The sequence below is a fragment of the Brachyistius frenatus genome, unplaced genomic scaffold, assembly GCF_029030835.1.
Source record: "Brachyistius frenatus isolate BFR_SWC_R1_liver_20210118 unplaced genomic scaffold, ASM2903083v1 Contig_95, whole genome shotgun sequence".
In the NCBI taxonomy this organism is placed as follows: domain Eukaryota; kingdom Metazoa; phylum Chordata; class Actinopteri; family Embiotocidae; genus Brachyistius; species Brachyistius frenatus.
This window is the reverse complement of record NW_027210694.1, coordinates 1083527-1101641: the sequence shown is the minus strand read 5'-3', so window position 1 is coordinate 1101641 and position 18115 is coordinate 1083527. Positions and strand designations below refer to the sequence as shown.

The window sequence follows — 18115 nt, the reverse complement described above, 5'->3', positions numbered from 1 at the left end:
TTACGATAAAGTGTTAAAGGACATAACTATCTTTCCTCTCAGCTTAAAAAAAAAAAAAAAAAAAAGCTCGTAGTAGCTTTACGTTTAGTGTAAACGCATGAAAGTGGTATCAACCTTTTCATCTATCTCATAAAAGAAAGCAAATAAGCATTATTTCCCCCCCAAAAAATAACAAACTTGTTCCCGCTGCCTGGTCTGGTTGTAGCCACGCCCACCAGTGATGTCACACGGTAAAAAGGCTGTTTGAGGATATCTGTCACAGTGATGTCACCGCACGGTTGAAACACAAAGTATATCTTTCGTGACCTTTGACCCTTTCACAAACTCCCCCTTTGGAGCAGCGCCAGGAAAATGTGCCTCGTCTCTTCCTGGAAGGATCCTTCATCGACATCTCTGAATAAACCTCGAGCACTTCCTCATAACCGGAACAGCTCGGTGGGAGAAAAGAAAAGTCAGAAGTTTGAGCGTATGTGAAGTTTTTTTTATTTTAAGGAAGTTTTGACCATGGAGGAGTGCTGCTGGAAACCATCTGTGTACTAAAACAACAGTTTCTCTCTCTGACGGAGGTGACGGAGGTGCTTAAGTGCTGCTGCTGCTTCTTCTCGTGGACTAAAGGATGATCGCTCGGCTGATTTTGTGACTTTATTTCGCCCCGACGTGCTGCTGGAATGATGACGGTGGGATTAGAAATCCTGATAGGCATCACAGTCGTCCGTTGCGACGGTGCCGTCTCGTTTTCTGAGCTCCGATATCGGCTTGGCCGAAGATCTGTCGGATATTCTCGACTCGCCTACGACTTGTTTGACGGGATGTTGTTTTGTTTTGTTTTGTTTTTTATATAATCAGCCACATTTCCTGCTCGGTCATGTGCGTGGATTCGTTTTTTTTTAAACACGAGAGTCAAATGTTACGGTCGTCTGCGATTTCAGAGAAGATTACATACGACTGAATCTCCTTAAAGTCAATTACTCCATTCACACATTTCCGAAGCTCGATTTTTAAATCAAACCTCGACCTGTAATTGTTTTATATAACTTTACTTTACTCTACTTCAAACTAGATCGTTTATTTTTTTTTAATGCTTCTTATATGTAACCTTCTTATTTTTATGTTTTAGTTGATTTTAATTCATCGTTCAGGTTAAATCTTCCTTCATCTGACAGTTAAACGGTTTAACTAGAAGCTCAACTGTGGTTCAATCTCAACATCTGTCAGCTTGTCTTATCGCTGCCGTTGTTTTTATTTGTTCTTCGGTCTGTAAATGACTCGATGTCGATTTCTTGAGTATAAATGGAATAGATTTAGATTTAGACTTTATTAATCCCGCAGTGGGGAAATTTAGTCGTCACAGCAAACGCAGAAACACAAAAATGATGCACAAAATATGAAAAACATTTACAAATACATAAAATAAGAAAGATAAAAATAATTATTTTAGAAAAAAAACCAAAAAAACAAGAGCAATGAATAAATGCACACACACAGACTATATACACAAAAATAAAATAAATATATACAGTTTAGGATGAATGGAAAAAGCGTCCGGTGAATGGATGAATGAACCTGCAGACCATCGTGACCATCCCTACAGCCCCGTTGTAATTAGTGCGGCAAATTAAAGTACCCCGTCCACCCAGGGAAACGGGCTGACCACAAACGCACAATCGGACCGGAGAGAGTTTACCGTCAAACTTTTGCTTCGCTTTGAAGATGTCGCTTTTGCGAGAAAGCTGGAAAAATGTTGCCTCACCTGTCGGTGTTTCGGATAAAAGCAGCGGCAACCGGCAGCGACGTCACCCGTTGGTTTGTCAACGGCTTCGAGTTCGGATTTTGTCCGGCGCCGTTTTGCCAGTCCCGAGCGGTTTGGAGCAGGAAGTGACCATATTTGGACTAGCTGGGGTTACCTGACTCGATCTAATTGGAAACCCGATGATACTACGTCTAGCCATAAGCTGACTGCACCACAGGCCTGTCAATCAAACAGACACGCTCCCCAAAACACATCTTTTTGAAGCTTATGTTCTAGTTAATGGCGGGATTATTTTCAGATGGACCTCCAGAAAACTAATAAGAAGGATCGACTTTAGCGAACAACAACGAGATAACTGATGGAAAAATGTTATTTACTGAGAATTTTATGAGACTAGTTGAATGGGAGTCTATGGAGCCGGAGGCTTTTTAGAGCCGACCTCCAGTGGCACTCGGTGGTATTGCACCTTTAGGTACTTCCATATTTCAGATCTGGACGCTACGTCTACTTTTCAGTCTCTTGTCTGGTGCAGTTCACAGTTGAGTGCATAGTTTCTGATGGGAGGTGCTGCTTTGTTGTTCCACTCATGCTTATTTGGGCCCAGTGGGTTTATAGAGCAGTAAAACGCAGCCTTCAACCCACCATCAAAACAAACTCGGAGATGTCAGGAATTCAGTAAAAACTGACCGCTTCCATCGGAGCCACATTTTTTTCTATTTCTAAATCCAGTTAAATTACAGTCATCTGTATTATAACAATAGAGAAGTGTCTTCTTCTTCATCAGCGCCTGTAATCCCTGTTAAAACGCCCGTAAACCGAGTTTTGCTCAAATCTTCTAATCCACACGTCGACTCGTGTATATCCAATTATTCAGGCAGGCTGAGGCCAGAAAAAAACAACCTTTTAACCAGTCTGGCTGCTCGGTGGTGGCGACAACACGTGGGCTTTGGCAATTTTGACTGCACCCTGCGCTGGATGCCGACTCCGCAGTGTCACATTGTACCGAAAAGCCTCCCATCCTCCCTCCCTCCCTCCCTCCCCTGCCCGAGTGACCTATTTAGCAGCAGCAGCATGGCAGCAGCAATCACGAGCGATGTGCTCCGAAGGAGGAAGAGGAAGAGGAAGAGGAGAGGAGGGATGGTGAATGTTAAAACACCAAACCAAAGGCAGCCTGTTGTGTTAAAGCGGGCGTGTTTCGAGTCAGAGCGATATTTTAACATGCATCTGCATCGTTTTTAACATGCATCTTGCATGTGGAAAAAAAAGAAAAGAAAAAAAGAAACATGAGCTCTGTCGCCATCTGGTGATGGAAAAAGTAACTGCAGGTGGTTTAACTGAAGCATTTTGCATTTTCCCTCCAAAACACTTGAAAAGAGAAATGGCAAAATGCACTAGTGCGCAGACATGTGTTGATTTTTAAATTACATTTACTTTAATTATGTAGAATTTTGAGGTAATTTTAGTAGAGTTAATTTTTATTTTTTTTTTTTGCTACGTTACCCTCTGCATTTATTGATTAATAATAGTGTTAGTGCTGTTTTTAAATGTCTATTCACATAACATACAAAACTGCAAAGGCTACTATGAACTATCAGTAATAAAATAATAATTTGTACATTTTAAAAAGAGCTTAAGTAGATTTTAATGAGTGACTGACTTTTTTTTTTTTTTTTAACTGTTTTATTTTCCTTTTAATCTTGTTTTTAAATTGTTCTCAAATTTCTTTTATTCTTCTGGTATCTGTCTTATTGGCCCGTCAATCATCTGCGAAGCGCTTTGAACTGCATCAAAATAGATAAATATTCAAGTTTGATTGATTGAACGAGCAGTCGATTATCAAGATTATTAATCCAACAACGTCTAAAATGATTCCCCTCATGCCTTCCACTGCCACGTATTTCCAAAATAACGATGAACGTCTTCCTTTGTCTCCTTCAGATCCTCTTCGATCAAGCCCAGCGGTCCGTGAAGCAGCAGTTGCACAACTTCGTGAAAGAGTGAGTAAACCTGCCGTTCTCGCTGCTCCGGTCAGATATCCCTGCAGAACTTTGAAGTGCATGAAAAATTCAGATGCGGGAGGAGAGAAGGCAAAAGCGCACAACCTTTTAAAAAGGCAAACATGCACCTTTGTACCCCTCGAAACCTTTTGGGCGTGTTCAAATACTAAACCAATTTAAATCTTGAACAATGCAGCCGAAGGAGGCGACTTTAGCGACTCTTAACTTTGGAAAATTTCCCGAGACTTCTCCGTCTTGGACTGAAAGCCCTAACGTCGACACCTTCGTTCCCCGCTCTCCGTCCGTCAGGGATGTTCGGAAGTTCAAGGAGACCAAGAAGCACTTCGACCGCGTGCGCGAGGACATGGAGATCGCGCAGGTGAAGAACGCTCAGGCGCCCAGGAACAAACCTCACGAGGTGGAAGAAGCCACGAGCACGCTGAGCATCACCCGCAAGTGCTTCCGCCACCTGGCGCTGGACTACGTGCTGCAGGTCAGAGAAACCGCTCTTGTGTTTAATCTGCAGCGGCGTTGGGAGGAAGCTCTGGGAACCTTTTTCCTTTACTAAAAGTGCATAAAGAGCGGCAAAATGTGCTGAAAGTATCAAAGCAAAGGTGCTGAGTCTGCAGTAAACGTCCTCTTTTGGTTGCTGTCGTTTCTGGTGCAGCAGTGGATGAAAAAGATTTGGGCTAGTTTGAAATACTTTATTTGAAGTAAGGGAGTTAGGGTCAAAGGTCGGACCCCTTGAAAGCGTCACTAGATAAATCTAAAGGTGCCTTGATGTTTTTAATTGGAGAGGAGAGATGAAAACGTATATTTCTTTCTTCGGACTCTTGTTCTGTTGTGAAATTTCTTATAATTACATTTATTTAAATAACACCGGCCACATACCGCATGTCAAAATAGTTGGAGACCACTGATTTAGTTTTTAATGCTGCATTTTATTTTCATCATCTATACACGATGTTTTTTTTGTTTTTTTTTAAATATATCATCTTACAAAATCTCCACTTTAAAATCTTAAATGGGAGAAATAACGGACACAAAATCTGTCTGATGAAAGAGAAAATGTGTTTGCTGCTTTACATACGAGTAAGTAAGTAAGTAAAGTGTATTTATTGTGGCACCTTTCACAGAGTAAATGTCACAACGTGCTTGACAAGAATACAAATGCGCAAAAATAGAAAATATTAAGAAGAAAACAATGAAATACAGTAAACAACAACAACAGCAACAACAAAAACACCAACCGAGACAGCAGATCAAATGAGCTGCGGCTGATAGTGAAGCAGGTTACAGATGTTTACAGGTGTTTTTGATCACTCTGTATGTGAGGACACGAACTTTGAACTGAGTCCTAAACTTGACGTGAAGCCAAAGTAAAGAAGATAATACGTTGAGCAGCATCTGGTCTCCGGTGGTCATATTGATCAGACAACAATCACCTCTGTTACGTGTTTTTTTGTTGTTGTTGTTTTTTTTTTTTACTGTAGAAAGAGTCTGAATCGGCCGATTATGAGCAAAGATCAGAAGCTTTAATGACGTTTATCCTGGATGGATATCAAAAATCATGACGTCATAGTAAACTCTGTTTTTATGATGTCTGCTTTAATTTGGCTTCGACAGGAAGTTGAGTCACTTTTATGGCAAATCAGCTGAGTAATAGTGACAAATCTGCCATTTATCTGCTCATACAATGACGTCTTTGTACGAGTGGACAGACTCGTGCTGCCAGTACGATCAGTGGTTTTTATTTTGTCGGGGCAGGATGTGTTGAGTTTTACTGATGTCAGGCTTTGAAAAAGGGGGAAATAATGTCCACTAGAGGGCGTTATCCCAATAGCTCGTATGGGCCGAGGACTGTACAGTGTATTGTTTTGAAAGTTTCTGTCTTTTTATGTTTTTCTGCAGATTAATGTCCTTCAGGCGAAGAAGAAATTTGAGATCCTCGATGCTGTAAGTTAATTATTACGATTTATTTATTCTTTTTAAATGAAACTTTGTAAATAAAAATCACAGTTACGAGTTTGCAAACAACTTTAATTTTCTATGAGTAAGTTAAAAATGATCCGATATCAAACGTACAGCGCGGAAATAACCTTGAAATACAACAAAATTATTTGGTGAAAATTTCAAGTCAAAATTAAAGCGTGTGAAAACAGGTTAACCTGATCGGTCGTAGTTTTGATGAATGTTACTTTATCTGTCCCCCGCGCAGATGCTGTCGTTCATGCACGCCCAGTACTCGCTGTTCCAGCAGGGCTACAACCTGCTGGACGAGATCGACCCCTACATGAAGAAGCTGGCCGCTGAGGTGAGCGCCAGCATCCTCGTCCTCGTCACCGCTCTTCATCATCGTCTCTTATGGACTTTAGTCGAGGAGCAGTTCGTCCTTTTTTTTTTTTTTTTTTTTTTTTTTTTAATTCCCGACGCTGCGAGACTTTAGAAAAAGCAGCTGCGGGTCGGAGGAACAGAATCGATGCTTCATTACCAAACATCGACCCGACGTGCTCGCTCTGTGTTCACAGTCGGCGCCTCCGATTCACCGCAGATCTGTTAGTTGTTTCACTGCAACGTGAATACTGCGAGTACGTTTTGATTGCAGAGACTCATTTTTTTTTTCTTTTTTTTTTTGGTGTGTGTGTGTGTGTGTGTGTGTGTGTGTGTGTGTGTGTGTGTGTGTGTGTGTGTGTGTGTGTGTGTGTGTGTGTGTGTGTGTGTGTGTTCGTGTGTGAACTTGAACTTTCAGCTGGATCAGCTGGTGATTGATTCGGCCATGGAGAAGAGAGAAATGGAGCACAAGCACGCAACCATTCAGCAGAGGGTGAGTTTTTGGTTTGGTTTGTTTTGGCCGACTAAAATAAAATACATTTTGGAATTAATTTCCTCATTAAAAAGGCCTTAGAGTGTCTTAAAAGGTCTAAAATGTCTTTTTTTATCCGATTTCTGGCTAAAAGTTGGATTGTTGACAGTAAATTAAGCAGCAGGAGGCTCTTTTATTTTGTTTATTTGAGTTTCAGTTGAATTTGAGTATGAAAAAGTGTCGTTATTTGCAGAAAAACCTTGAATTAGTTAACATTGGTTGTTTCATCCATCAGATTTCTGGTGCTGGTCCCGTTAATTCAAAATCACTCAAAAACATTTTATTATACAGTGTACTAGTGGGAAATATTGAATTTTGGAATATATTGTCCCTTCTGGTTTTCCATTGTACTCTGATGTTTTTGCCAGCATTATTTTTCTAGAATTATTATATCATATTCTCATAGAAAAATGTCTTAAATGTAAGATGGCGTCAGTATTTTTCTTTCTCATGAGAGGAAAAAAAAAAAGCCTGCACACTGACCAAACAAGCACAGCTCGCTTTTCAGATGCAAAAAAAAAAAAATCAATATATTTTGGTCATATGACTTTGTGTCACGCGGTTCACGGTCCTGTACATGCGTGTTTGTCTTGAATGTTGCACATGTAGAGAGTCTAAAGTTATGTCCACGGTTTGACCCTTCAACAGCCTGGCAGGTTGCCACCGAGCCACTCCGATGAGCTAACAGGGGCGCGAGCGTGCCGACATCACACCTCCCAGATCCAGTCTGCCACTTTGGTCCGGTGTGTCTGTTGTGACTGGGGAGGGATTAGACCCGGGCAGCTGGGAAGTGTTTGATTAATCTCCCTAACAAAGTCCGGGGCAGTCGATTTAAAGCATTAAATCAGGTGGAATTAAGTGTTTTAAGGGATATTAATCCCCCTGTTGTCTGCTGTCGATGGCAACTGTCAGCACATGCATGTGCCGATGAAAATAAGCGGGAGCCGTGAGGTGCCGACTCGGCGGTTTATTCGAGATTTGTAGACGGACGGCGAGCTCGACCGGTCGGTCGGTCGGTCGGTCGGTCGGTCGGTCCAGCAGCTCAACGCTGGAGTAAACTGATGTTACATTTTATATTGACGTTCATTGTTTCCAGAGGATTCATCCCTCTGAGTTTGGTAATCTTTTTTTTTTTTTTGTCTAGCGCCACCATGAGGTTGATGATTGTGGGTTTTTAAGCGTGATATCCGCAAAGATTTGTTGCACTGCCGTGAAATTTGCTGTCCGTGATCCTCCTTCGGGGTTTACTGTCGGGTTTAATTTTGTCTCGACAAACCGCTGCCACCACCGAGGAGGGTCATGTGACAGATGGAGTGAGCTGCAGGTGTCAGCGGGATAGTTTTTGGTAGCTTTTCCTAGATGTAAAACCTGAAGAAAGGAAGCAGGAGAGCGTAAACGAAGCTGTCAATTAGTTCACAAACCGAGAGGGAAAAAAAAAAAAGCTCATGAATCTGCAGTGTTTCTTTAATCTTCCACCTTTTATACAAATAAAATGAGAGAAACGCAGAGCGTGCTGTACGTTACACTTTTTTTTTTTGTGTGTCTTATATTTCATTTAAGTACAATTTTAGAGGGACACACCTTAAAACCATTTTATATAATCTGTAATATTCCGCTTATTGAAATACGTTCCATATAAATACCGGACAAATGTACATTTTGACGGTGTGTTAGATGAAAAGTCAGATGATTTACCAGAGCTGTTTAAGCGTACTCTCCGGCGATCTTGAATAGCTGTTATAAATTTCACGATCAATTCACCGGAATACTTGCCTGCCGCCGCTCCCTGTCTGGGGTCTCCGTCTTTTAATAATTCAGAAAGCCTAATTTCCAGCGGGCCGGTGTGTCTGGCTCCTTCGTACCCCAGGATCAGTGACCATCTGTCAGCCGGCGCCGGTCAGCGCTCTCCCTCCGGGCTGTGGACGAACCCGCGGGGAAGGGCCGGGTCATATCTGCCTCCCTCCCCCGCCTCCCCCTCCCTCCCCCCGTTATTGATCCTTTTTTTTTTTTTCCGCCAGAGCTCTTACAGTTTTTATGCAACAACCAGCGGTAAATAAACAAGGTCACAAGCTGAAGCCACGTGGAATGAAAACACCGTCTCGTATCACGTGTGTCGTATGTAGGCCAGAGATGTTGTTTTTTTGTTTTTTTTGCTGTTGTTGTTGTTGTTGCTGAAGTGCGATGGAAAGAAGGAGGATAACGAAGAAGTGCACTGAACCTGAAAGATTATCGTATTATCCTCGTTGATTATCCTCTGATTCTCTTTTTCTTCTGCTTGTATGTTTCCCGATGTGCCGCCGTCTTCCTCCCAGACCCTCATGCAGGTGAGTACAGTACTCCTCCATTTATTTATTCTTCCCTCCACCTCACTTTCTACTTCTCGTCTTTGGTTTTAAGTGTGTGGTTAAAACGTGCACCCCCCCCGCAGTGTTCAGGGGGGGGGAAACATTAGCACAACCCACCCCACCGCCCACCTTTTGAAGTTTTCCTCAGCTGCAGTCGGACCGCAGGAGCCTCGAGGGGCCGAAGCTGAAGTGCATCCTGAATCATTTATATAAAAATGATTTATTTTAAATAAAAAAAAATTGAAAACACTGAACTTAGTTGGAATTGGCCTATATAGAAACCGCCTGTGACATCAAAGACATCATTGCAGCGTCCTAAAAATAGAAAACGGTGCGACTGTTTCCCACAAAAAGTGCTTTTTCTGCTTAAAAAAAAGAAGTCGGTCAGCTACATTTATTTTACTTTTTAATGCCGGTTTACTGTTATTTCACTTTATATGCCTTATAATTAACATATTATAATATATATATAGTAATATTAAATGACAGATTTGACATCCGCTGTAGAATATCCTCATATTTTTGTTTTTATAGTTACCGTCTTTGTAGCAGCTGCTTTTTAGACCAGTCTGTCCCACTTTTGTTTTCCTTCCTTTCTTCTTCCCTTTAAAGACCTTTTTCTTTTCTTTTTTTTCTTCCTCTCCTCCTCATCACATCCAGTATGTGCAATAAGCTTTGTGTAAACTTACACGGGACAAAAGGGGGGGGGGGGGGGACAGATGTTACTCAGAGAGAAATCAGGGGAGCAGAAAAGGGAGTTAAAGGCCTGCAGACGTATTTATTTGTTGCTCGAGAGCATGAAAAGATCTCGATATGCCTAAACGTTAATAAATCGGGATATGATATTCATCCCCGACAGCATCATCATCATCATCGCAGAGCTCTCCTCTTCCTCTCTAGACCTTCATACCCTTCCGAACCAATTTTAGACTCGACACCACTTCTATAGAAACTGATCTTTTAAACTCGGTAGTTTTTTTTTTTCTTTTTCAACCAGTTAAAGTTGTCACATATTTGCAAAAGCCAGAAAAAAAAAAAAACGGCGACTTCTGATTTATGTAACTCAAGAAAACAACCACATGTCATTCAGCTGTTTACTTATTTTATGTGATGCCAGTGTTTCTGATTTATAACCGCTGTAACTAGATTATTGTCAGTTCACTCGTATTGTTTACTTCAGGGACTTCTGTTGTGATTCGTCCACGATGGCAGGTTTCAACATGCATGCTGCAACTAACCAATCAAAGAGTTCCTGCTTCGTATTTATTGGTTAAATCAAACTTTCTACATTTACTAATGAGGGCCAACATTGCTCTTGTTGTCTGATTTTGCAACTCCTTAACAGCACCTTTAAACGAGCCATTAAAGTTCAGTATGATCACATATTTTAAAGTAGTGAATTGTTTCCATGACATTAAGTAGAGATTTAAAACTCCAGGAGGCCCAAGCATAAACCATTTAGCATTCAAAGGTAAATACAGAAAATGTCAAAAGAACACTCATTCACGTGATTAAATCTGCCAATTAACTGCCTGGTTAATTGATACAGATTTTTGTCTTTATAAAATAAATTGATAACTTCTTGTCTTACTCCGCCAACAGTCCAAATGACAACTTACAATAATATCAGGCAAAGCAAAAAGCATAAAATTCTCACATGAAGAAGTCTGAATTGACAATTTTTGGTTGCATTTTTGTTCAAGAAGTGACTAAAATGATGAATCATTTATGAAAATAGTTGTAGATACATTTTTGGCTCCATGACTACCCAACTTATCGTTGCAGCTCTAATTAAAAAAAAAAAACTTCTCATTTATTGAATTAATTTATGCATTTATGCCCCAACAAGTTGTTTGTCCCGTCTGATTAAATGTTCTCCTCCTTCGGGAGTGATAAAGTGACTTTTCTATGACAAACGTGGCGCTTCACACCTTCACTCATGAACACACCGAAACCTCAACGCGGCTCATTGAGAGGAGTCGCAGGAACTCGTGTTCGGGAGGATTCAGGGGAAGCTTTTCATCTCCAGAGGAAAGTTTTGTCCACTGATCCGTTTAACGGCTGCACCTGCCGGGTTGGCCGACGTCGACGGTGACCGGTGGTAATGTTCGAGGAGACAAATCTGTTACGCCGCAGCGAAGTGGAGCAGGTTGATTTGAGGATTAGCGCGGAGGCGTCGGAGCGGCTGTCGGCCAGGTACGGACGCCGCAAAGCCGGTCTGTCGCGGATGAAAGCTGTCGCGTCGCCGTAGTAACGAGACACAGAAAGATCCTAAAGGCGCTTTGAGAGCAGGTGGAGAAATCAGCGCCGCCAACTGGCCCTCACCGTCGGGACGACGTCGTCGGCATCCCGTCGTCGGCATCCCGTCGGGGTTTTCTTTTTTTTTTTTTGTCTGTGCTCGTAACATTTTGAAGCCTGCCGCTCGTTCAATAATTCACACCGATGTTCGGTTTCTGTCCGCGTGACGTTGCGTTCATTAAAAATCGATGATCTTTGTTGTGGGCTTGAGGAGGTTGCGGAGTGCCACTCGGGTGTCTGCTCCTTCTGTTTGTGTGATGTGCCGCGCTCGGAGCATGGAGAGGCTGAAGGTAAGCTGCAGGGGCCCGATTCCTCTCGTAGGTTTATTAGTTGCACCGCAGGGAGGGAAGGTGGTCCGAGCCGCTGTCGGTGCGGACGGTAAATCAGACCCTCGGTGGTGTTTGTTTTTAGGGGGAGGGGGGGGGGGGGGTTGGATCTTGGCTGCCTTCCAGATGGATTCCCCACGGGGTCAACGTAGGGGCTGAAACTCCCTCCCCAGCAAAAAGGGAGGTGTGTCTGGGGGTGGGGGGTGGGGAGGGGGGGTGAAGCAAAAGCAGCGCCGTGGTGTCAGGCTGGTTGTTATTGGGTCAAGAGCGGCTACAGTACGGCGCGGTGACGTCCACGCTTCCTGCCGTGGGTATCTTGGCAGCTGTGTGGTAATTAGCTGTAATCCAGGCAGGTGGCCGTAGTGGACACGCGCACACGCACACGCGTGTCAGTGCTGGAATTACTCTCCTCACTGCTGCCTCATGTGAGAGTGGAGACAGACATGTTTCCATGAGGGATCTGCTTCTGTTTTTTTTTGCTTTTTTGCTTTTCAATGTTGCTGGAACAAACTAAACGTTTGAAAATGAAGATCTTGTGCCGGTGGGACCAAAGTTCGGTGGGTGGATTTGCATCCTTCTCTGTGTTTGTCGCGGCTTTAAAGCGAGAGTTGTGTTGTTGTAGTTCTGTTAAATGCTTTAAAAATCCTCTCACTTTACTGTCTTTGTCTGTTTCTGATTCCCTGCTGTTACTTTTATTTTTTTTTTTTAGCACAGTCTCTCAGGTACGATGCTCAATAATATACGTACAGTATGGATGTTAAAATTAATGCACACTGGCAGATTTGTGCGAAGGAATATTATATATGTAGGGGGGAAAAAAAGTTAGGTTCCTGCAAACTTTAATGTTTTAGAATAATTACTATTTTCATCACAGTAATTAATTCATTTTTATTATTATTTTGTACGTTTTTGTTGTTTTTCCTGAGTTCTTTAAAGGAGTTTGATTTTGAAACTTTTGATCACTACATGAACTGCTGAGTCTTTTAGCATTTTGGGTCTCCTCATTTGTATTTTTGTTGCTGACATGTATTGTTCCTCTTGTTTTAAAGCCAAGTTGTTTATGAAGGTATTTTTCATTATGCAAGCAAAAAAAAAAAAAAAAAAAAGAATGTTTTTAAACCAAATTTCTTGCACTGAAATCAAAAATCAAGTTTATAAGTTAAAAAAATATATATATATGAACTGAGAATAAGATTATTTGCATTGCAAACACATTTGCTCAGGATTTTATGAAGGTAGACTTTTTGGCTGCGAATCAAAAAACCTTTGCTTTCGAATACAACCTTCAGATTGATGACGTGGCGATTTACTGCAGGTGTTGGCTCAGATTTGGTTTAATTGTGGCTTTAGTATGAAAACTCACATTGTGTGTTCGATGCTTGATAAAGACTCTCAACTTAAACGTTGTGTTTCCAGACAGTGTGCAGAAATTCAGGAGGTTTTTTTTATTTTATTTTATTTTTTATTTTTTTATAAGTCGACAAGTTAAAATAGTGATATGAGCAGCGCAGTGAGTCGTTCTATTATTCAAACTAACAGCGAGAAGTTAATGGAGTTCTGGGAGCTGCTGCACGGACGTGCATCCTGTTATGAAACCGCAGAGTAGGTGAAGCTCGTTTTTATATGGGTCGCTCCAACAGAGACCTTCACGTATCCTCCGCATGTTAACAAGAAACGGCATTAAACTCGCCGTGTTTTTTTTTTCTCTCGGGGCTACACGCATGCAAAATTGAAACTCGAGTTAATATTCTGTCCTCCTGCATATTACATTACTTTTAAAAATGTCCGGCATTGAGTTTTCAGGGTCGTGACTCTGCCCCTCAGCCTTTAAATACCAGTGCACCACTTTTCCTGCATTACAGTGCCCCGCTGTAAATCATGATGAGGTTAGAGGCTAATATCACGTGAATCACACTCTGTTTATGTAATAATCTGCGTCACGCTCACATCTGTTGAGTTATGAAATGGCCCCCCCCCGGTGTGCCACACAGGAAGCTAACATGCAACTTCTCTGCATACATGGACTGGCACGTGACCGTTTTCTACACGATCGCACGATTTATGATGATGCACTCGGTTAATGGACTGTATGTGCAGTAGCAGTGCACATCGAACGCTGCTGGTACTCCAGGAAACATCTCGCGTGCAGCGTCCTCAATGCAGAAAAGTGTTTTTTTGTTGTTGTTGTTGTTGTTGTTGTTGTGTGTTTTCTGTTTGGTCGTTAAATCAGCCGGCCTCTGATGTCCATCTGCGACAGTCGGGATTTATTTTGCCTCTCTGTCTCTTCTCCTTCAGGACTTTTCGTATGACGACTCGAAGGTGGAGTTCAACGTGGATGCGCCGAATGGCGTCGTGATGGAGGGCTACTTGTTCAAGAGGGCCAGCAATGCCTTCAAGACCTGGAACAGGTAACCGCCTTTGCAAAACAAATCTCTTTATATGCACTGGATTATATAATTATTTGTACATTATATGCTGTGAATTGATGATAAAAGACTGTATATTTCAGCTGTGAGTTAAAGAGGGAATTTACTATTTTTTACACAATACACAGTCAAATCCTACCGAAATATAAAATGTTATTGATATACAGGAGAACATTTTTGTTAAAGCAGCGCAAATGTGTAAAAAACTGAAATTGACATTGTTTATTTGTTTGGGTGTGTTATGTGTAGCTTATTATAAGACAATATATCCAAGCAACTACAATATACATAGTTATATAATATATATTGGAGGATATAGGGTGTTATGTATGTGCAGCACATGTAATTTACATAACTGCTTGAGGTGAAAGGGACAACTGCTTAAAGAAAAACGGGAAGTTCAGACTTTTATTGTTCACTGTTGACCTTTTAAAAACAAAATTTGATGGAGATGATTTAAGCTCAAAGGTTCTCTTATCAAAATCCGGCCTTTTTAGCCGTATCTCATGGTCCTCTATTCTCCTGTACTCTGATTATCTCCATAAAAACAGGAAGTCAGTTATTGTAGTTTAGACCCACTCCTTCTCAAAAGTCATAACTCAGACATTATTATTATAATAAGTCGGCATGCGTTTAATGGTGCATATTTGCCATCACGTGTAACAAATATAAGCCGATGTGATCCAATGCAATACTGTAATAATATGTGTATAAAATCAGTAGGTTAGTGAGGCTTTGATGTCCACAGTGGTTTATCTTTGAACACTGACCCTTCAGCTATTTGAGGGATATCCATCTAAAATATGTTTTATTTATGTTCTCTCCAGACGGTGGTTCTCCATACAGAACAGTCAGCTGGTCTACCAGAAGAAGCTCAAGGCAAGTCCATATATCTCTGCGCTAACAGCTTTTCCCCCGGGAGGGTGAACGGGGCTCTGAGGGGTTAAGTGCAGCTCTAATGGTTTTTTGGGTTGTTGTTTTTTTTAACCTTTGCGCTCACCGACTCCACGTTTATGAACTCCTGCTTATATCCGAGTGCTCAATCTGCATTTCGACAAGTGCTGCTTTCAGGTTATTTTCAATTCCCTGCTTGATATCTGTGTGTGTGTGTGTGTGTGTGTGTGTGTGTGTGTGTGTGTGTGTGTGTGTGTGTGTGTGTGTGTATAAATATGTGATGGGTAGGTACGCCGAGGCTTTTAAACTGCCAGGAATACTTTTTTTTTTTTTTTTAAAGAAGTCTTATCGGGGGTGGTGGAGGAGCGGGGGGGGGGGGGGGTGTTAGGACCAGCTGTTTTCTATTTGTGTTGTTTTGACAGCAGCAGAAACGATAGGTTGTTTTGGTGTTTTGCAGGACTCTCTGACGGTGGTGGTGGAGGACCTCCGGCTGTGCTCTGTCAAACCGTGCGAAGACATCGAGAGGAGGTTCTGCTTTGAGGTCGTCTCGCCCACCAAGTGAGGCTCAATCTCATAACGGCATCATCCTTCAGGAGCAGAGGTGTCGATCAGTCGGTCCACTTCGGTCCGGACTGAAAGTGTCTCATCACTAACTGACTGCTGTCAAATGCTGACGTTCAATTCAATTTTATTTACGTCGCGCCAAATCACACCACGGGTTATTTCACGACACTTGAAGACATTAAAAGTCCTCACAGGAGAACTTTACAGCATTATACAGAGAAACTCGGCAATTCAACAAGTCCCACAAAAGCTAGGAGGGAAACACTCCCTCTTTAACGGGAAGAAAAACCTCCAACAGCACCAGGCTCAGAGGTGGAGAACATCGGCCTCGACCGGTTGGTGGTGAGAGGAGAGCAGAGAGAGAAAAGGAGAGCATAGAGATCCAAAACATGAACTGTTGCATCATTATCAAGTCCAAAAAAAAATGGTTCAACGCTTTGGTTTATGAACAAATACCTGCAAAACCATTCACAATGTTAGCATGAGCCGCAAAAATGACGTTATTTCTTAGGCTTTGTTTTACTAAAACAGGAGTCGAGATACACAAAGGCTTAATATAATGAATTTTCTGGTGGTGTTTAATCTACTTTACAAATCGTTTATTACTTTTTAGCAAATGTTGGCATGCTAAACAGATTTTTTTTTTTTTTAAATTTTAACACTACTCTGATCGTGCGTCTCAGGAGCTGCATGCTGCAGGCCGAGTCCGAGAAGCTCCGACAAGCGTGGATTCAGGCAGTTCAAGCCAGCATCGCTTCGGCCTACAGAGAGAGTCCGGACACCTGCTACATCGAGGTGAGTCGTAAACCAAACTAATCCCTTCAGAGTCGTCGCCAAATAAAACAAGCTTAGGTGTTACTTTTACTTTTCACCCCTGTATTGTTTGTTGAATTGAGCCTTTACTGAACACCGAATGTCTTACAGACGGACATGCATCCATCATCTATGTGTGTGTGTGTGTTTGTGTTTATATTCAGCATCTGGACAGAACCGCCTCTCCGTCCACCAGCAGCATCGATTCGGCCAGCGAGCCGCGGGAGCGCAGCATCCGGGGCGAGACCATCCTGCAGCGGATCCAGTGTCTGCCGGGCAACGGGCAGTGCTGCGACTGTGGTCAGGCCGACCCTCGCTGGGCCTCCATCAACCTGGGCATCCTGCTGTGCATCGAGTGCTCCGGCATCCACAGGTAAGAGTAAATACAAAAAAAAACATTAAAAAAAACACACACCTGCGTCTTTTTACATTTAAAAAAATCCCCCCCCCAAAAAAAATCCTGATCCTAACCGACAGCTGGGCTTTAAGCAATAACTCCTATTTCAGGACATTTTATACGTTTTACTATATCACTTTTAACATTATATATTTTACGAACAAAATTATATATATATATGCAAAAAAATGTCATATTTCCAAGACATTTTAGTGTATTATTGAGTCTTTAAACAGCTGAAAACAAGCAGGAAAAATTATTTCCATTGTTGTCACGTCAGCAGTATTAACAACTTTATATAATGATCTATTATTGTTTTTCACCACAAAAACTTCCGTCTCACTGTAAATTAGTTTTTTAAGATTCCTATAAATAATTTTTCTCTTCAAATATGTGAACAAATCTGCCAATTTAGTTACATAATTACAACCTTTTTCAACAGAAATCAACTGTTTTTATGAATTTTCTTCTTGTTTTTCTTGAAAAAAGTTAACGTCTGTACAAACAGGATGAAATGATCTAACTAGAAAAATGTTTTGTTTTTTTTAGAACATTTAATAGTAAAATAATAACGATAAAAAAAACATCCTCTGTGGCATACCGGAAAGAAAAAATATGAGAGCACAAAATATGGTGGACTGACCAAAAAAAGATGTAAATATATACGAGTAGTGAGGCCATATGAGAGACGGATAAAAGTAAAAAAATATATATATATAAAATAAATGAAATACACTCGTATAAAATGCAACAGTTAATACAATATAATTCAGCCCAGGTTAAATTCCTGGGAAAGATAAAGCTTGCATTTCAAACAAATAAAGTACAGAATACAGTAGAGAATAAAACAGCCGTTGAATTGAGTGTCAGCGTCCTGGTGAATATGACGTAATGCTGCTCACCATCCACATCAGTTCTCCACGCTCTCTTCTGTTACATCACACAGTTGCGTCACCGAGGTTTTTTTTTTTTTGTTGTTGTTGTTTTTTTGTTTTTTTAAGCGGCCGGTGGGAACGACGTCCCGTTCGTGTGCAAAGTCGCAATTATCGCTGCTTATGTAACGACTTCACCGTGTGTGTTCCCACCTGTTGAATATTCATGCCGCCTCTTCGAAAGCTCGTCTTCTCACGGCGAGGTCAGCAGACGCGGCCCTCTCGCTTACAATGCAGTTTTATCGAACGTGCGACTGTTGCCTGGATACCAGACAGTGATTTGCATGACATTGGGAGCCCGGGGATAACACAACCCGCAGCCATTCAATCCAGGTCGCCGCGCAACACCGATGGTGTACGATCCGTTTGGTTAAACCCTCCTCTTTGCACATCAGAGGAATATAATCTGCCTGGCCGTCATCTGCTGCTTTACAGTCACAACAACGTGGATTCTCCTCCACTTTTAACACTAAATTGTTTGACTGCAGAACATAAACTTCATATTTTTTT

The 18115-nt window shown here is 41.6% G+C and overlaps 1 protein-coding gene across 3 annotated transcripts in view; it reads left to right on the top strand.

Moving 5' to 3' along the window:
• The window catches only part of acap3a (ArfGAP with coiled-coil, ankyrin repeat and PH domains 3a), a 60740-nt gene that overhangs the window by 31194 nt on the left and 11431 nt on the right, over positions 1-18115 (top strand). For all 3 annotated transcript variants that reach the window (XM_069710882.1, XM_069710883.1, XM_069710881.1), the window contains exons 5-15: positions 3689-3747; positions 4057-4240; positions 5659-5703; positions 5966-6061; positions 6497-6571; positions 8923-8934; positions 13875-13987; positions 14833-14884; positions 15357-15457; positions 16147-16258; positions 16441-16649. In XM_069710882.1, the coding sequence (XP_069566983.1) occupies positions 3689-3747; positions 4057-4240; positions 5659-5703; positions 5966-6061; positions 6497-6571; positions 8923-8934; positions 13875-13987; positions 14833-14884; positions 15357-15457; positions 16147-16258; positions 16441-16649 (1058 nt within the window). The remainder of the gene's footprint in view (positions 1-3688; positions 3748-4056; positions 4241-5658; positions 5704-5965; positions 6062-6496; positions 6572-8922; positions 8935-13874; positions 13988-14832; positions 14885-15356; positions 15458-16146; positions 16259-16440; positions 16650-18115) is intronic.